This window comes from Odocoileus virginianus, chromosome 3, assembly GCF_023699985.2.
Source record: "Odocoileus virginianus isolate 20LAN1187 ecotype Illinois chromosome 3, Ovbor_1.2, whole genome shotgun sequence".
Taxonomy (NCBI): domain Eukaryota; kingdom Metazoa; phylum Chordata; class Mammalia; order Artiodactyla; family Cervidae; genus Odocoileus; species Odocoileus virginianus.
In genome coordinates, this window is record NC_069676.1 from 21,974,461 (window position 1) to 21,993,039 (window position 18,579).

At 35.1% G+C, this 18,579-nt stretch overlaps 1 protein-coding gene across 2 annotated transcripts in view; it reads right to left on the reverse strand.

Annotated features, from left to right (window-relative positions):
* Positions 1-318: 318 nt before the first annotated feature.
* ADAMTS19 (ADAM metallopeptidase with thrombospondin type 1 motif 19) overlaps positions 319-18,579 on the reverse strand; it is a 252,521-nt gene continuing 234,260 nt past the window's right edge. For both annotated transcript variants that reach the window (XM_070465074.1, XM_070465073.1), the window contains 2 exons: positions 4,304-4,481; positions 319-1,958 (listed from right to left, as the gene is read on the reverse strand). In XM_070465074.1, coding sequence (XP_070321175.1) covers positions 1,807-1,958; positions 4,304-4,481 — 330 coding nt within the window. In that variant the 3' untranslated portion in view covers positions 319-1,806. The remainder of the gene's footprint in view (positions 1,959-4,303; positions 4,482-18,579) is intronic.

The window sequence follows — 18,579 nt, forward strand, 5'->3', positions numbered from 1 at the left end:
TGATATTTCTGCACCAATTCATGGATTCAGGAATCAAGGGATGGATTAAGAATGTTTTCTCTTACTATATGTTTTCCCTTTCCCATTCCCTTACTATCTTCCATAAGATGTGTTGAAATTGACTGGTTTTATATCTCAGCAATTAAACTAAAGGATACCCATAGTAAGGGACAATCTAGAAGCAAACTGTGCCTTATACAAAAATGAAGACGAAAAGGTAAGTCTTAAGAGCTATGAGGATTTTGAGGCTTTATTCTACTTGCAATCTATCAAGTTAGCCTGCCATATTTTCAGGGCAGAAGACATTAAACTCCTGGGTTAGAGACAAAGAACTTTATTACTTACAGCAACACCAGTAGCCAGAGAATCAGCATTTCTTGCACCAGTTCCCTGAGCCCCACTTCCCACAGAATGACATGAAGAGAGCCAGGCAGTACCTGCACATTCAGTGAACTGTGTTACAGGAGAGAGACCCCAATTTTAGGGAACTTGAAACTTTCATGATGAGAAATAAGCATGTTTGCCCTTTGCTCCAACAAAGACACTATCTTTACCTTCCAAGGCTGTTCATTACACAAACATCCTTTAGAAGATACTCCAGAACAAAAGCAGACAGTGCCAGGACATGTGGAAATGTGAGAGACTCATGAAGAACTGCCTCCCAACAGGAAGTTTCACATATTTTATTGAAAAATCTAAGAAATCATGTGAATCATGTACAATATTTTCTCACAAGAAAACCTTAAACTGGTTTTTAAACGTTTCACAGAATTGTAAAACTTTTTAATTTTTAAAAAGAAAAACACAATGAAACTACCACAGTATTATAAGCTTTTTGTTTTTCCTTGTTCCTAGGGAAAAGGCTGAAAAACAGTATATCTTCTCATTATGATTTGTGAGGCTAAGTACTCTACTCTTATAAATCTGCTAAAAAGATACAAGGAAATGGGTGGATCAACACTTTCTTTGTTCAAAATATTTTAAAAAGCTAAAATATAATGACAACAGGTTAAAATAACACACATTTTTGTGGATGTTACCATTTCTATAACGGATTCTCTACACTATATCAACAGTGCAATGGTGATTCAGTGTAAATCATTACAGTGTCTCATTGTTACAATACTTGTGTTCAAGTACATGTTCATGAACATGATCAAAGTCTCCATTCAGACTTTTCTTTTCCATTATTACAATAAGGTTATAATTACAGTAGAATTCTTCCCATGGATATCTCTAAATCTGAACCCAATGCATAATACATTCTCTAAAAACCTGTTCAACACTATGAGGTTTCTTATGCTTACACATCTCCTGCAGATTACAGAAAATGGGCAAATTCTGCATCAGGATACCAAAGGAAAAAAAATGATATCTCTCCATATATAACTAAACTATTAGGCTAAATTAGTATATATTCTGGATAACTCAATGGTATTGCCAGGGAGAGAGTAGCACCTTAGAGACAGCCCTAACTTAAAAAAAAATTGTTAAAAAAAATTTTTTTAAAGTCTAAAGATCTTGGTTGGTTTTTGTTTTTCCCTTTTTATTTTTATTCTGGAAACTGGATCCAACTTATTTATATAAAATTATTTATGAAGCCATATAGTATAAATCAAAATGTTTGTAGAACCAAAGCAAACACCATATTGGATGTTTGGCAGGCACAAAAAAAAAAAAAATAAATTAATTAATTTGATTAAATTATATGTAATCTGATAATATTTGGTCTGAAAAACATGCTAGTGTGTGTGTTTATAAATAATGTGATTGCAAAGAGCTGTTAGCCAGCCAGCCTGCTAGAGGTCAACTCCTGTGCTGCAGCTTTTGGGCATAGAAGTCCCTGCACGTCTCGCAGCAGCGCTGATACCACCGCATGTCCTGACAGAGGTTCTTCTCACGTATCACCCGGCAGTACACAGGCCACTGATCTCCCAGGCACTTGAAAGTCAGAGCAGCTGTGAGACAAAACACAGGGAACTTAATACATGCAGATAAGCCAGCTGTCGTGAGCAGAAACAAACAGCAACCATTTAAGTGGGGGGATTTTCTACACTCATTTTGGCTCACGTACATAACCTTCCAGAACATAAAAGACAGACATAAACAAACACGCACACACGCTCCATAATGAAGGAGCACAGTGAATGAATACTGCTCTTACTCATGAGCTTTTATAGACCCTTAAAGATAGATTTCCCAAAGCCAATGAGTGTACTGCAAATGGCTTTTAAGTGTTCATTTCATGACTTTTATTTAAGCTTCTTTTGGATTTTTAGTTGAGAAGATTAAAAAGAAAAATGAATGTGTTCAATATGTTCACCATTATGAGAATACAAATTAATAAGTGCTATTACGGATGAACTTGCAAAGAAATAGCAAAACAAAAATCTGCTTACGCTTATTTCACATTCCTCGTTTCCTAGACAGCAGACATGTCTAGCTGTGATATCTAAGAGTCACAATTTCAGGCATCCTTAAAATCAAGGCTGATTGACAAAAGTGACTAAAATTTACAGCAATGAAGTGTTTGAAACAAGCTCTTGCTATAAAAAATTCAGTGAGGTAGATTCGGCCCCAGTTTTTCCAAAGAAATAGTGTGTTCTGGCATGTATAATAAAAGACAGTCTGCTGTAACTGTTTCTTTTGCCACTATTCTAATATGATTCATTATTGTACATTTAAAAACCTTAGACTTTCCAACCACTGTGCTTCTATGTTTGGGGATGTCCTTCAAGAAAAAATAAACAGAGAAAATGGAGTTTTAATTTAATTCTTCTTTTAATTCATTATTTTCTGTCACATTTTATGTCAAGAGGACTCCAAATAATTGTTGGAGAAAGGGATTATGTTGCTTTTGAATACAAGGATTTAGCACATCTGCTCTAGGATTGCTTAACTTCTTGTCTTGACTAGTTTTAATTCTACTTGAACTGATTATTTCTTAGAAATGTTAATTATTTGGCTTAAAAAGAGAATTTTTATATTTCCATGAAGAACCAAACTTTTCCATTTGACTGAATCTTATGCTTGGAGAAGTATCTATGACAGTTTAGCTCTTTGAATTTTGGCAATATTATTCTGTATGATTTAACTGATCCCCTGTAGATTATACATACAGATTAAAACTGAAGGTGTCCCCTCCTGGTGACCATATGTTTGTTTTCTACAGTTGTAACTCTATTTATGTTTGTAAATAAGTTAATTTGCATCACTTTTTGAGATCCCACATGTAAGTGATATTATATGATATTTGTTTTTCTTTGTCTGACTTACTTCACTCAGTATGCCAAGAGGGAAAGGGGAGGGGGCAGGATACATTGGGAGATTGGGACTGATGTACACACACTACTGTATATAAAACAGACAACTAACAAGGACCTACTGAGAGCATAGGGAACTCTAGTGAGTACTCTGGCCCACATGGGAAGAGAATATTAAAGAGTGGATAGATGTGTATGTATAACTGGTTCACTTTGCTGTACTGCAGAAGCTAACAACATTGGAAATCAACTATAAAAATGCATTTAAGAAAACAACAGATAATTTTAAACAAATGAACCCAGTGACATCTAGGCAGCAGCGCTATTAAAAGCTCCAAACTGCCACACAAATAAAGGCTAATGCATTCATGAATACTTTTAGGCAAATACAGGATATATTACTTAAAATACATACTCTACTTCTTGATGATGTATTAGACTGACTGACAGTAACTGAGAATATAGGTGAAAGCATTTTATAACATAAAACTATGTAAATCAATGCTAGTACTATTTATTTATATTTAATATTATGTCCTTAAAGGTGAGAAAATCAGTACCTTTTTTTCAGTGGTGTAGATCCATGTACCTGCTCACCTTGAAAGTGAGTTTTTTTACTCTTTATCTTTCCAAAGGATAATTTGTACCCAGGATCACAAGGAAGGCTATTAACAATGAAGAGATCCAAGATATACACTACAGCTTCACCTTTCCACCGACATCACCTTAACTGAGGGTTCTGCCATGGGACTGGTCAGAATCAAAAATATGGTTACATCCTCCAACCCTTTGAAGGCTGATCTTGAGTGATAATGGCATTTGCATTTCCACAGCCTAGCTCTGAAGTGACAGCTCAGGAATGAAATAGTTTTCATCTGGACTACATGATCATTTGGACTATATCGTTGAATAGGTCCAATTTAGTCAGAAGCAAACTAATTAGTATAGATCGATAACTAAGCTTTAAAGTGATACATAAAACAGAAGCCATGATCATTTCTATGTCTTTCAAAATCACTCCCTTTTTTTGATCTGCTTACCCAGCCTGGGTGATGTTATAGTATTTACATTAATCTTCTCATTGCAAGGCTGAAGATGGCATGGTCTGTACGCGGCAGGTTTTTCTGAAGAAAAACATTCATTTCCATGTCTTCCTGTGATCTTATGCATGCATTGAATAACACGAGACTGCATTCCTTTGCCACAGGTAATTGAGCACTAGGAGAGATACAAGGTTTTGTCAACTGTTCTTTTTTGCTGTTTCCTTTTTCTGGGCTGTGAGTCACCTTTTCCTTATATTTGTTAAAATTGAACATGAGCCACAACATCTAGGGTTGATGTAAAACAAGGGTCAGAAACATTGCTACTCATAAGTTGGACACAATGCAGTTTAGAACACCTAGCTGACCTAAGGCAGAGCTTTGAGTGATGAAGGACACAGGCAATTAAAGAGAAGATGAAGTTATGCAAACTATTCTATGGAGAGTGAACAAACAACAAGGTCATACTGTAGAGCATGGGGAACTAGATCCAGTATCCTGTGATAAATCATAATGGAAAAGAATATGAAAAGGAATATATACATATGTATAATGGAATCACTTTTCTACAGCAGAAACTAATACAATAGTATAAATCAACTAAACTTCAGTAACATAAAAATGAAAAAAAACATGATCTCAGCATATTCTACTTGAAAACTGGTCAATACTTTGATTGTCATCTTTTAGATATGCAGGCACAAGTTTTATAATGTTTGTTTCCCTTCATATTTTACCAAGTCATTATTAGGTTTATATTTTCTTCACAAGAATTTTCTATTCTTCCTCTACCATCATCCTGGGTTACAACTCTTTTGTTTTCATCAGCAGAAGCATTCTACACAAACCCTTGTCACCTCAAGTCTGTCTGCTAGTGTTCACTTTGTCTTTAGCCTCCAGCCTTCCAGTCAATTACAAATATTAACACAGAGTATGTATTCTTCTAAAATTGCTTTATATACATAATCTCCTTGGATAAACTTCAATTATTGAGTTGCCTGTTGCCTACAAGATAAACCCCAATATCCTCAATTGTCCAGGCTGGCATTTATCTACCTCCTCAAATTTAATTTTATACATCTCTGCTTTAGGAATCATTTGCTCTATAAAGCACTAATCACGTCCATGAACTTTCTGCTCCCAAAACTAGAACCGTGCTCCTAGAAGGATTCCTTTCCAGATGCCTGGCCGCTTTTCAAATCACAATCTCAAATCCACTACCTTCACGAAAGTGTTCCACAATTATCCCAGCTACTCATGCATATTTATGCAACATTTATGGTTTAAAACCATTTACCTATCTATCTGAGGCTATCCCTTAGGATCATTTGGAAAAAAAATCTTTTTAACTATAGATTTTAAGGCCTAGAATTTCTAAGGCAGGAAACAGATGGAGTCTGGGAATATACATTTTTTAAATAAAAAGTACCTAGGTCATTTTGTTGCACAGCCTGAGTTTGGAAAACACTGGTCAATAGTATGTATTCTACATTTGATGTAGCCCAGCTCGTATTATTTCTTATCTCTGATAAATATCTTTTTATGCATCTAGTGTGTCTCTTGGTAAATTTCAGGCATCTAGTGTGTTTCTAGGTAAATTCTTGAAATTAAGCTCATTGTCATATCACTTTCAGTAATAAAACTTACATATCATATAAAATAGCTAAGATTAACACAGTAACAATTGTATGTGCATGCCATTTATGTATCTACTTTATAGATAACTGATCTTTCTAAATTTTATTCTATAAATACTTCTACATAAAACCTTCTTTGCATCTGATGAATTCTTAGCTTTATACAAATAGCAGATTAAAGAACAACTTGGATATTACATCCTTTTGAATCTGATTTTTTTTTCTCATTAACTGCTACAGGACCTAAATGCTTCTAGTTTAGTTTAAGCTTTATTATAATTTAAAAGCTATTATAAGAGGAGTTACTGTTTACCCGGTCTATGTCCTTTAGAAGATTCTTAATATTATTCAACAGATATATACATACAGACACCATGCTTCTTAGTAATATTTTCAGGAAAACTCAAAATAATTAAACTAAAAACTTTTAAGTGGTTAAGTTTATGTGGATATATATCATTCTAGTATCTGCTCCTAAAATTTTTGTAGATCTTGAAAGTAATCACAATATTGGAGACATGAAAAGAACAACAGAAGTTTTATAATAGATGAACTCATTTTGATGTAATAGAGAAGGTTCTCAATCATATGTCAAAGAAGTCTAGTAATCAATCATAGACTATTACCAACCCTTTCAACTAATCTTATATAACTCCAAAGGACAAGTGTAAACCAAAGTAATGTCATTTTTTTCAGGATCACAAAGTAACTATATACACATGATAACTTAGAATACACAATTTTAGTAGATAATGGTTGAAGAGTACCTTCCATAAATTATTTTTTAGAAAATTAAGAGAAAAAAGTTCATTTAATTGAAATGACATCATTTCTGCCTTTGAAACTAATGGAATAAGCTTTATTATGAAATTAGCCTAACAGCTTTAGAATATAATTTTTATTAGAATACTTTAATAATAAAAACATCAAGATTTTACTAGTAATCATTTTCTTTATAAAATATATGTGGTAAAATTTTATTACAAATGAATGAAAAATAAACATATATTTGAAATTCCAAAGTATCTTCTAAGCTATTTCTACTTTATTATAGAAGGTACTACTGAATAATTGGATATCTTCTCAAATCACATCACTATGATTAAAGACAGACAAATATCAAAAGGAAAAGTCATTATAATTTTGGCTTGAAATGAGGAGACCAGGGCTCTAATACTGTCTCTAGAATCTAATGTACCTGGGACTTAGTTTTCCTTTTCATTATGTAAGGCACTGTAGTAGATCACAGCTACACTTTCAGGTCTAAATTACTATGAAAGGTAACATTCCAAATAATTTATTATTAAAAGTTACTGCAGTCAGGCAATTTTTTAAGCGGTGACACTGCAGAACAGTAAAGACTGCAAATTCATTATCTAATTATTCACTGTACTATCCAACATTGGTATGATAGCAGTCCCACTAAATAATGTCTCAAAATTATATTTTGCTTGAATGTTTCAGAATATTCAATTGTTTATTGGCTTTTCAAATATTTACTGTTCACCCACCATGTTCAGGATTCTGTGCAGAAGCTAAAAACAGCAGAAATGATTAATACTATGAAGCTGGTGCTGATTTAGGATCTATTATATGCCAGGCACTGTGTTAGAGGTTACATTTATTTTAATATCTCATATGAAGCCCATGAGCACTATTATTACTCCTTTTACACAAAGGAGAAAATAGAGGCTCAAATAAGTGAAGCAAAGTGCCCACAGTTTCACAGCTAAGAAGTGGTGGTACTGGAGTTTGAAGTAATATGTACTAAAGTCAAAGATGGGACGTGTAGTACTACTTGATACTAGAAGATTGCCAATATTTCTCTTTGTGTTAACAGTTAGAAATATTTCTTTTTTCTCTATCCTGCGGAATAACCTCTTATCCTAATTAGAAGGCCTTTTTTTTGGAGTTGTGTTACTATAACACAGGCTGTGTGGTATGAGATAAACTCTTGCCGTAAGGACAATTAAGTAGCATGCTTTACCTTTAGACAGAGTGATCAATAGAACTTAACATCCAAATCAGAGCACTTATGAAAGAAGTTGCTGATAACTATTCATGGACTATGGGCATAAAAAGGGATGGTCCTGGGTAATCTGGGATACACTGTTACACTATCTATAGACGACTTACTGACAGACATTAGTATTAGATGGTAAATGGACACATGAAATACCTATTGTAATCCAGTCATTATCTAATACACTTTTATACATAATATCTTGATTAATCTTGCTCATAAACCTAATATCCGACCACTTGCAACCCCACAGGTTGTAGCCCGCCAGGCTCCCCTGTTCATGGGATTCTCCAGGCAAGGTTGCACTGAAGCAGGTTGCATGCCCTCCTCCAGAGGGTCTTCCTGACCTTGGAATAGAACCTGCATCTCCTGTGGCTCCTGCACTGCAGGTGGAATCTTTTGCTGCCGAGCCAACGGGGAAGCCCATTTTCATTCACTCAATCAACAGATATTTAGTGAACACTATGATGTGTCAAATACTCTTTTGGATACCAGGAAATAATAGTAAACAAAACAGACAAAAATTTGTGCCTTCAATCAGTTTACACTCTAATAGTGGGGAGCAAGAAGGTCAAGAATTAAAATACATTGTATATCAGATATTGAAAAGTGCTATAGAAAAATTAAAGCTGGGAAGGAAGACTTGGAAAATTTGGGCTATGGGGTTTAGCAATTCAAATGCGATGATCAGGAAAGGACTAATGGAGAAAGTAACAAAGACATACTCCATGTGAAGGAGAAACAAACCTCAAATACAATCTTCTGTTTCCAAATACAATGTTCCTTCCATTGTGCTTTTACAGATCTTGGATCAATTTCAATGAATTTCTCTTTCCATTTTTCTTCCTTCCTTCTTTCCTTGCTCTCTCCCTCCCTCCCTCCCTTCAATCTTTTTCTAACACATTTTAAACTTCTTCACATATGTACTAGGTTAAAATATATTAGAGACAAGGCAGCACTCTATACATCCACTGAATGCCAAAATGCTAAAATGTCAAAATCAATTTGCCAGCAACTGGTAAAAAAAAAAAAAGAAAAACACAGGGTGTACCAGATAAGTTGCCATTGATCTTTCTTTTACAAGCAATGTTTCCTGACTAAAGTTATTTAAAAAGAGAGACTTGTACTGTCTGACAAATAGTCTGTTCCCCAAACAGTTTTAATACTGCCCTGAAGGACCATTGAAACTAAGCACCTCATGAATCAATTCCATGAATTAGAAGTCTTTAATTCTAAACAGGAAACACAATCTTGACGTACTAGGTTTACTACAGTAAAAAAGGGAAACAGTAATCTTTAGAACAAACTAAAATAGCAAGGCACAAGAAAAAATGATGCTGGCAATCGCCCTTTTCCACCTAAAGTATCTGAAAACAAAATTTGTTTTGACTTAATGTATTCATCATTTCAATCTCCCTGAGAAAATGATGACATTTCCTGCACTGGAGCATTATCTTTAGATAAGATCATTATCGATTTCTCTGATCAGGACATTTAGGACAATATCTAAGATTGTATTAAATTATATCTACACTAGTTTTCATGTCAAACACTAAATATGACAAAGGAAACTTCCTCAATAATTCAAACAGTTTGAACTATTAAAATGATTAGAGAAATAGTTTAACGAATGAGAACCATGAATACAAATGGTAGCAAATTAGCAAGAAGACTATATTCTCTCTTAAAATAAGATCTCTGGAGAAGGGAATGGCTATGCACTTCAGTTCAGTCACTCAATCGTGTCAGACTCTGCAACCCCATGGACTGCAGCACGCCAGGCCTCCCTGTCCATCGCCAACTCCCGGAGTTTATGCAAACTCATGTCCATTGAGTCGATGATGCCATCTAGCCATCTCATCCTCTATCATCCCCTTCTTCTCCTGCTTTCAATCTTTCCCAGAATCAGGGTCTTTTCAAATGAGGCAGTTCTTTGCATCTGGTGGCCAAAGTATTGGAGGTTCAGCTTCAACATCAGTCCTTTCAATGAACACTCAGGACTGATCTCCTTTAGGATGGACTGGTTAGATCTCCTTGCAGTCCAAGGGACTCTCAAGAGTCTTCTCCAACACCACACTTCAAAAGCATCAATTATTTGGCACTCAGCTTTCTTTATAGACCAACCCTCACATCCATACATGACTACTGGAAAAACCATAGCTTTGACTAGATGGACATTTGTTGGCAAAGTAATGTTTCTGCTTTTTAATATGCTGTCTAGCTTGGTCATAACTTTCCTTCCAAGGAGCAAGCGTCTTTTAATTTCATGGCTGCAGTCACCATCTGCAGTGATTTTGGAGCCCAAAAATATAAAGTCTGCCACTGTTTCCACATCTATTTGCCATGAAGTGATGGGACCAGATGCCATGATCTTAGTTTTCTGAATGCTGAATTTTAAGCCAACTTTTTCACTCTCCTCTTTCATTTTCATCAAGAGGCTCTTTAGTTCTTCGCTTTCTCCCATAAGGGTAGTGGTAGTGTCATCTGCATATCTGAGGTTATCAATATTTCTCCCAGCAATCTTGATTCCAGCTTGTGCTTTATCCAGCCAAGAGTTTCTCATGATGTACTCTGCATATAAGTTAAATAAGCACGGTGACAATATACAATCTTGACGTACTCCTTTCCCTATTTGGAACCAGTCTCACTCCAGTATTATCCCCTGGAAAATCTGATGCACAGTGGAGGCTGGGATGCACAGTACAGTCCCTGGGGTTGCCAAGAGTCGGATGTGAATGAGTGGCTAACACTTTCATTTAATTTATTATAGACACTTAAAACTATTTCCATTATTTAAAACTTTCTTTTTGTCATTGTTACTCACACAATAAGAGCTAACTAACTTTGTTTTACCTAAGAAAATTTCATCTGAATAAATTAACTGAAAAGAAAATATTTGGGGAATAAGCAATATCCAAGCTGATGGAAGGGTATAGTGGATGCTTACCTAACTCAGATGTTAATAAGCAATATCCAAGCTGATGGAAGGGTATAGTGGATGCTTACCTAACTCAGATGTTTATCATATTCCAAAAATGGCCAACAAGGGTCTGGTGATCAAGATGTAAACTCTTGGAAAGTTATACTTACTAAGTTAGATGCTAGCCCTGAATGGGCAGGGTTTGCTGATAAAAGCAGGTTAAGATGCTAGCATGATCTGGCAACTTTGTGGTCTGTGAATAAATGTAAGTAAATGAGGGACATAGAAAAAAACATAGGTAACAAAACAAACTCAAAAAATTCTTAACGAATTCTCAACTGAGGCATTGTCCTAAAAAAAAGGGTTGAAATGAACTATGCATAGCCAGGAAGTCCATCTCAAGGACCAGCCACAGTGTGGAATTCTTTCTTCCACCAAAGATCCATGAGCTTCCACCACAGCTCAAAAATTGTAGTAAGCTCAAATTTTAGTAAGAGACTGACCATGGACATTTCACTCCTAACAGTATTATTTATAGCATTGATAGTGCTGCTAAGATCTTGGTTTAATACTTGGAAAAATATGTAAACACCTTATACTAGGTGTTTAGGGAAAGGCCATTTATCCTGAGACATTTTATTGATGTTATAATTTCACTATGCCGAGTGTGCTATAAAATAACTGTGGCCTGATGAAATTTTTTTTCAAGCCTAATCTGATGCACTGAGGATAAATAGTTCTTATACAGCATATTGGTATAAATACATTTTGGTGGATCAAATAAACGTATAAGGAATGAGTATACTCTGTTACTAAATTTTTATTATACTATATAGAAATATTCATTTCATGATGGCTTTGAGTATGCTTATCAAGAATATGTATCTTTTAAAATAATCTACATATATTGTTCCCCCAAATTTCTATGAATACTACAATGCTTAGAGGCATAAATCCACTAACTACTAGTGAATAAAAGCAAACACGCTCTGTAATACACTGACATGAGTAAAACATGACTGGACCGGCACTAATAATAATAAGTAGGTATCTACAAGTTTACAAAGTGTCAAAATGAGGGACGAAAACAGTGAACATGATTTTAGGAGGTTCTCAAAGCATATCCATAGTACCACTTGAATCCACTTTTGTAAAGTGCAAAATTATCTGTCATTGAAAGTTCATGAATCATGTAGGAATATCCATAAGGGCTCATGATATAATCTATCTGGTATGTATCTGCCAAATTCACCAAAGAACAGTGTCCTTTTGTCTAAGGAGTAACCTACGTGCTTCTGAACAACTTAGTTTCACTTAAATACCCTTTACGAATGGGATATCTATAAATATCTCTTAATTACTCTTCTATATAGAAAAGAGACACTCATTATTTCCACTGATCTCTGATTTTTGCACTGCTTCTGTGCTCCATGGGTTCTAGGATCAAGTAGATATATTCTGCATATGTGACTTTCAGTTACAAAAGATTTCCCTATCTAGTCTTCAGTATTGGGGTCCTATGGTAAAATGCCAAACGTTAAAGTTACTGGTTAAATTAGTTTCCACCTTTCCTTTCAGGACTTCAGAATGGGCACACAGACAATGCTCAGTGCTAGTTTTACTCTGAATATTTAGATAACCTACATTAGGGAACCAATTGGGACACTATGGTGTAAGTAAATTTGTACACTTAGGTTAAATAATCAACTTGTTTGCCTGTTAATCTGTGCATGTTAAACTCTAAAGTTAGTGTAAAACTCTTCAACCTGCTGAGTCCCATAAAATATTCTTTTAAACATTATACCAAAGAGGCAGGAACCCAGAAATAAAAACACTACTGTACAGTATTTGTTTGGAGTTTTATTGGATAACAAATATAACTAGTCTACTTTTGAATTCCTTGAAAAAAATCCCCAAATTTCCGGATATTTAGGGGTTAAAAGTAATAATTCTCACACTTGGCCAGCACAGAGATTACCCGAGATTCCTTCCTTCTAGACTGTGCCAAAGATATATATTCTGGAGAGAATGTGTATTCTTCAGGCCAACAGCTAAGGAAGGCTCTGTAATGCTTTACTCATTTCCAGCTGGCCTCTGTAAGAAATAGGAATTCCTAAATTAAGAGAAAATTGTCACTGGCAGACAGAACTTTTTTTTAACCAACATAATAGACAATCTTCTAGAACCTGATATAATTTGTAATGATAACTGCCAATCTCTAACAAAGTTAACAGCATTGACTTGGATAATTTGTCTTTGGGAATAAATGGATTATTCCAAAGTAGTTTTAACGAGAGTGAAGTAGCATTCACAGTGGAGTGTGGACCTCGTAAGGAAACTAAATGATGACTTCTACTGGAAATTATTAGCACAGCATTCCTATTCATTTATGTATATGTTTGGCAGTTCCATCTTTAAACTTTTTAATAAAGTGAGTGTGAAACAAGCATACTAAGGAACAAAAGTTAGCTTTGTTTTTTAAGATTTGCAATTTATTTTGGTCAGTGTTGCAACATCTTTAAACATAGTTCATCTGCTTTATTTAACACATGGATATTTGGGATTGAATCTATTCCTAGGGGTCAGACATTGAGGATTTTTTGCATATGTGTTTAATTAATTCATCGCTTGGTTCTACAGTTCAACTATTTTTGTCTCTTTCATGAAAATGTTTGCATAGAGTTACTGCAAATCAAGGAAATGTGTGTGGCAAAAATCAAGCAGATTGCTTATGAATGATTAGCAGAGAACTGAATGTGTTATGAAAGGTCACAATAATCGCCCCAATCATTTTTTATATCAAAGTATATACACTGATCATCACAATGATGGAATTAAAACAAGATGTTTTGCATTAAGAAGCAATTAATAAATACAAAGTCTTGGGCATTATTTGCAGTTCTGTCAGTGCTGAACCTATGAATCACAGGATGTTGCAGAGGTGAAAAAAGACCAGTGGTACGTTTCTATTTTATCACTATCATCCCAGGGAAACATCTTCCCACCAGAGACAGTTGTTTGGAAAGACAGTGATTGAATTTCCTTTTCCAATTAAATACCTTCCAGGTCTAGTATAACAACCCTAAGTAAAAAATGGATCAGATCCTCTGTGGCCATGTTAGAGTAAGTGTGTGTTTTTTATTTTGTTTTTAGTAAATAAAATCTTGATTTAAAATAGAACAGAGTACATTATATAGCAACCTTTAACTTATTCCAACCTGAAATATACCAAGTATTTCCCAGTTCACAGAGAAAATTCTTAACTGTGCTTTGTTTCTATCTGCTGCCTTCCTTCAAGGTTAGATAATTGCTTTCCAATCTTTCGCCAGGTATTGACACATGAATTCCAGTCAATGCAAAACAGGTCTGCCAGCTTCCTTGAAGCTCAAACTGAAGCATTCTTTAGGCTTAAATAGCATGTTACTCAAATATGACTGGGTTTACTTTTTTTATTAAAAAAAAATCACATTTTTAAGTAGTTTGATATACCATACAGAAAAAGGTCAAAGGAGTTGCATGTTTACATAAAATTATATTGATTACTTTAATATTCCTGGAGAAAGACAAGCTAGTTACTAATTTTTCCTAGTAAAATATATGAAGCATTGTAATTGTTATAGAACTAGTCAGAAAAATAGATCAGAAGAAAAGAAATACAATGCTTAGATGTATCATACATTTTTTGCTTACTCAATGAAAAAGTTTAAGCAGTCATTTGTTCAAGTAAAAATCACTGCTTGTCATGCTATGGTATGTTCATTAAGAGAAATGTGTGAAAGGGCTTAAAGGGTTAAGACAATGAAATAGCAACAATGTAAGGCAATTAATAATTGAGAAAATTGATCTAGTTGGTAAGTGCAAAACACATTTTATTATTTATTGGGGAAATGAGGTACTTGAGGTAGTCCTTAAAGGACTTGGATGATTGGAAAAAAAATACATTCTAGTGATAAAGTGTATATACAAAGATGTGGAGATTGTAAAAGTACAAACTGCTCAGTTCTGAGCTTACTGGAGATACTGAATTAATGAGAATAAAGAGATGATTCTCAATAGGAAGGTTAAGATCAGCATATAGAAAGCTTTGAATATCAGAGCGAGTACGTGAAAGTGAAAGTTTTGGTCGCTTAGTTGTGTCCGACTCTTTGTGACTTCATGGACTGTAGACTACCAGGCTCCTCTGTCCATGGGATTTTCCAGGCAAGAGTACTGGAGTGGATTGACATTTCCTTCTCCAGAGGGTTTTCCCGACTCAGGGATCAAACCCAGGTCTCCCACATTGTAGGCAGATGCTTTATCATCTGAGCCAACAGGGAAGTCCTTAGTTGACAGTAAAGTCCTTTAATTGACAATAAAGCCAATGCCAATTCTCGGAAACTGTTTGAACCGTTGGTTAAAGACGTGAAGCCATCCCTATGAATGAATGAGTCTGTAAGAGGGCAGTCTGGGGGTACAGAAGCACATTAGAAGTTGTTAACTCTACGCATGGTGAAAATATTTATTAAAAGACCATTATTTTTTAATAAACGTATTTATTAAAAGGGAGTGAAGAGCAAGACCCTACTTGTGAATAGAACAGAAAGTGTGAAGGATCCCTTCTGCCTGTGTGTTGGGGAAGATGGCATTGACATTTTTCAAGAGAAAGGAAACTGGGAGTGGGATATATTTCAAAGAAACAAAATGAAGAACTTTGTTTTGAGAAAATATTAGAATGCCACTGGCACAGTCCTATAGCAGCTAATGTTTGAGAATAAAGAACTAGTGTCCCCTCAAGTCCCTCTGAGCTTCGATTTCACTGAACAGTCTTTCCTGTTTCTCATGACTTTTCCTCCTGTTTCTGTGAATACCCCCTTTTCAGTCCCTTTTACTAGCAGTTGCTTCTTTTCTCACATGCCTTAAAGAAAGCAGTTTTTCATGGCTGCCACTTTTCTTCTTCATCTACACTCTCTCTTTGGGCCCACTTATACTTCAAGATTTAAACACTGCCTACACATTGGTGATTCCAAAATGTATGTTCCATCCCATTCCTTTCGTCTGATCTATCTACTAGATAACAGCATTCAGTTCTCTTATGGGTGCATGAAATATAGTCCAAATAGAATTCACAATCTTTCCCCTCCAACTTGATTCATCTCTAGGATTTCCTATCTCATGTGAATGTGGGATTCCTTTTAAACACATGAACCCATCCTTCCTTTTCACCTCACACAGAAGATCGACCCTGCTTCTGTTTATTTTAACCTCATAACAGTTTCTCAAAGCCAACCATTTTCCCTATCTCTACTGACACTACAATATGAATGGTCAGCATTTATTTAGTCACTATGTAACTGATACTTTGCTAATAACTCTTCATAAATTATTTCACCTGGCTTCAGTAATCTACTGACCAGAAAATTCAGAATTCAAACCCAGGGCTGTCTGATTCCATACACCAAGTTGTCTGACCAATTACCTAATTCACCAAATCCTCTCTCCTTCATAGAAATTATATAATATTCACTTAGCATCTGTCTATATTTATGACATCAATCATTTTTGAGACTGCAGCATGAGAAATGTAACTATTAAGAAAGAATTTTAATTTCTGACAGAAACCGTTAACCAGTTTATAAAATGAAAGGTAATTTATGGAGATGGGGGTAGAATTTAAAGTACAGAAGGCCCTTTCCTTCAGTGGAATTCAAATAAATTGATCTTTGTATATTTGTGTAGAGGAATGTTAATATGTACAAAAACAATACATGTAAATAACTTTAGTTTACACTATGTAACTCTTCTACATAATATTTACTATTTAGTAGTACGTCTTGGAGAAATTTTCGCATCATTATGTATATACAAATACACTTTAAAAAATGACAGTATTCCACTGTGTATAGTATTATGAGTCATATAACTAGTTAATGGATGGGTGGGATATTTTCAAGAGTTTGTTGTTGCAAATAAGACCGCAATGAGCATCTTCATAAATATAGTGAGTAAACTATGTGAAAATGTCTGTAAGAAAATTCTATGACAATGGACCTGTTGAGTCTAAGAATGTGTACATTTCAAAATAAGATTTTTTTCACCTATCAAAATGATAAAAAATTTGAAAATATCCAATTTTAGAAGCAGTATGAGAAAACCTATGTGGAGACAACTGGGCAGAATTGAGTAGAAACTGCTTCCTCTGTACGGCAGACCCAGACTATCTCCCAGCCCACTCCTCTCATGTTGCGTTTCCGAGCCCTGAAGCTGTGTGTGTGTTTTATTTTTTAAACAAGTTTGTTAGTTTTAGTTCTTCTATATGGACTCCTATATATTCTATACATAGTAAATAAAGTTATAAAGTATGTATTTTTATAATCCATTCTCCTATTTGTGCTTTGTCTCCTAAGGTGTTTGAGTAACTCAAAAATGTTTTTTCTTTGACTATACACATCACTGTCTGACATAAAAGATGATGAAACACAGCCCAAAGAGAATTCATAGTCTTTCTCCTCCAACTTGGTTCATCTCTAGGATTTCCTGTCTCATAACAGAACCACTATCTCTACAAGTTTTTCACACCAGAAAATGGTTACTTTTACTTGCACAGAGTATTCTGAAATTCAGGGAGATGTTCAGTTGCTTTGGCGCATTTTGCAGATGTGGGGATTGAGGTCAGGGGGCCTAAGGACATGTTCTTCTGCAGAGAAGACTGCTGCAGGGTGTGCACTGTGGCTATACTGAGGCTGGAGAGCCAGAGTTAACTTGAAGCAGAGCAGGGACTTGTTTGTTAAGACAACTTCCCCCTTCATTATGTTATGCATCCATCTGATGACTTTCTGGACTTCCCAGGTGGTGCTACTGGTAAAGAACCCACCTGCCAATGCAGGAGATGCAAGAGACGTGGGTTCGATCCCTGGGTTTTAAAGATCCCCTGGAGGGGGAAATGACAACCCACTCCAGTATTCTTGCCTGGAGAATTCTAAGGACAGAGGAGCCTGGTGGGCTACAGTCCATGGGTCACAAACAGTCACACATGAGTGAAGTGACTTAGCATGATGCCTTTCTAACTAGCTGATCATTTGCATACTTTTCCTTGCATTGTATCTATGTCCTTCCCTAGGTGTCCTGGTGATCTGGTTATATCTATCTCTGGATATCCTTTGGTAGTTGATGAACATATACTTTCCTAAATCTAACTAAAAAACAATCAGTGCTAAAACTGCTGACTTTAATTTTATACAGCCATCAAATCTCATTGTATTTTTATGTGAAACTCTACCCTGCCCCACCTATTGAAGTTCAATGTCCCCAAAATGAGCTTTGGCATGCTCCATACTCCACCCCTATAAAGGACATCAAGAATAATTTTTAACTCAATGACATATATTTACTGAATTACTTCTGGGTATGGTTTAGAAGGTAAAATTATAGATGTCCTGGTATGCAGCACAAAAGAACTGACAGCATTATTTTAAGACTCTAGTGACTTTTTAAGGATCTATTAAGAAGACAGTATTTTTAAGCCCTGTGGATTTAAAAAAAAATATTTCTCCCTATTTTCCAATCCAAAAGATGTTAAAAAATGTTCTTATACCTGAATTTATAACATAATTATACATACATACGGAAGTATAATATTGACAACGAACATATACATAGAGACACTCCTTGAATCTCTTTAAATTATGCATTTTCTTTAGATAAAAGACATACACACAAT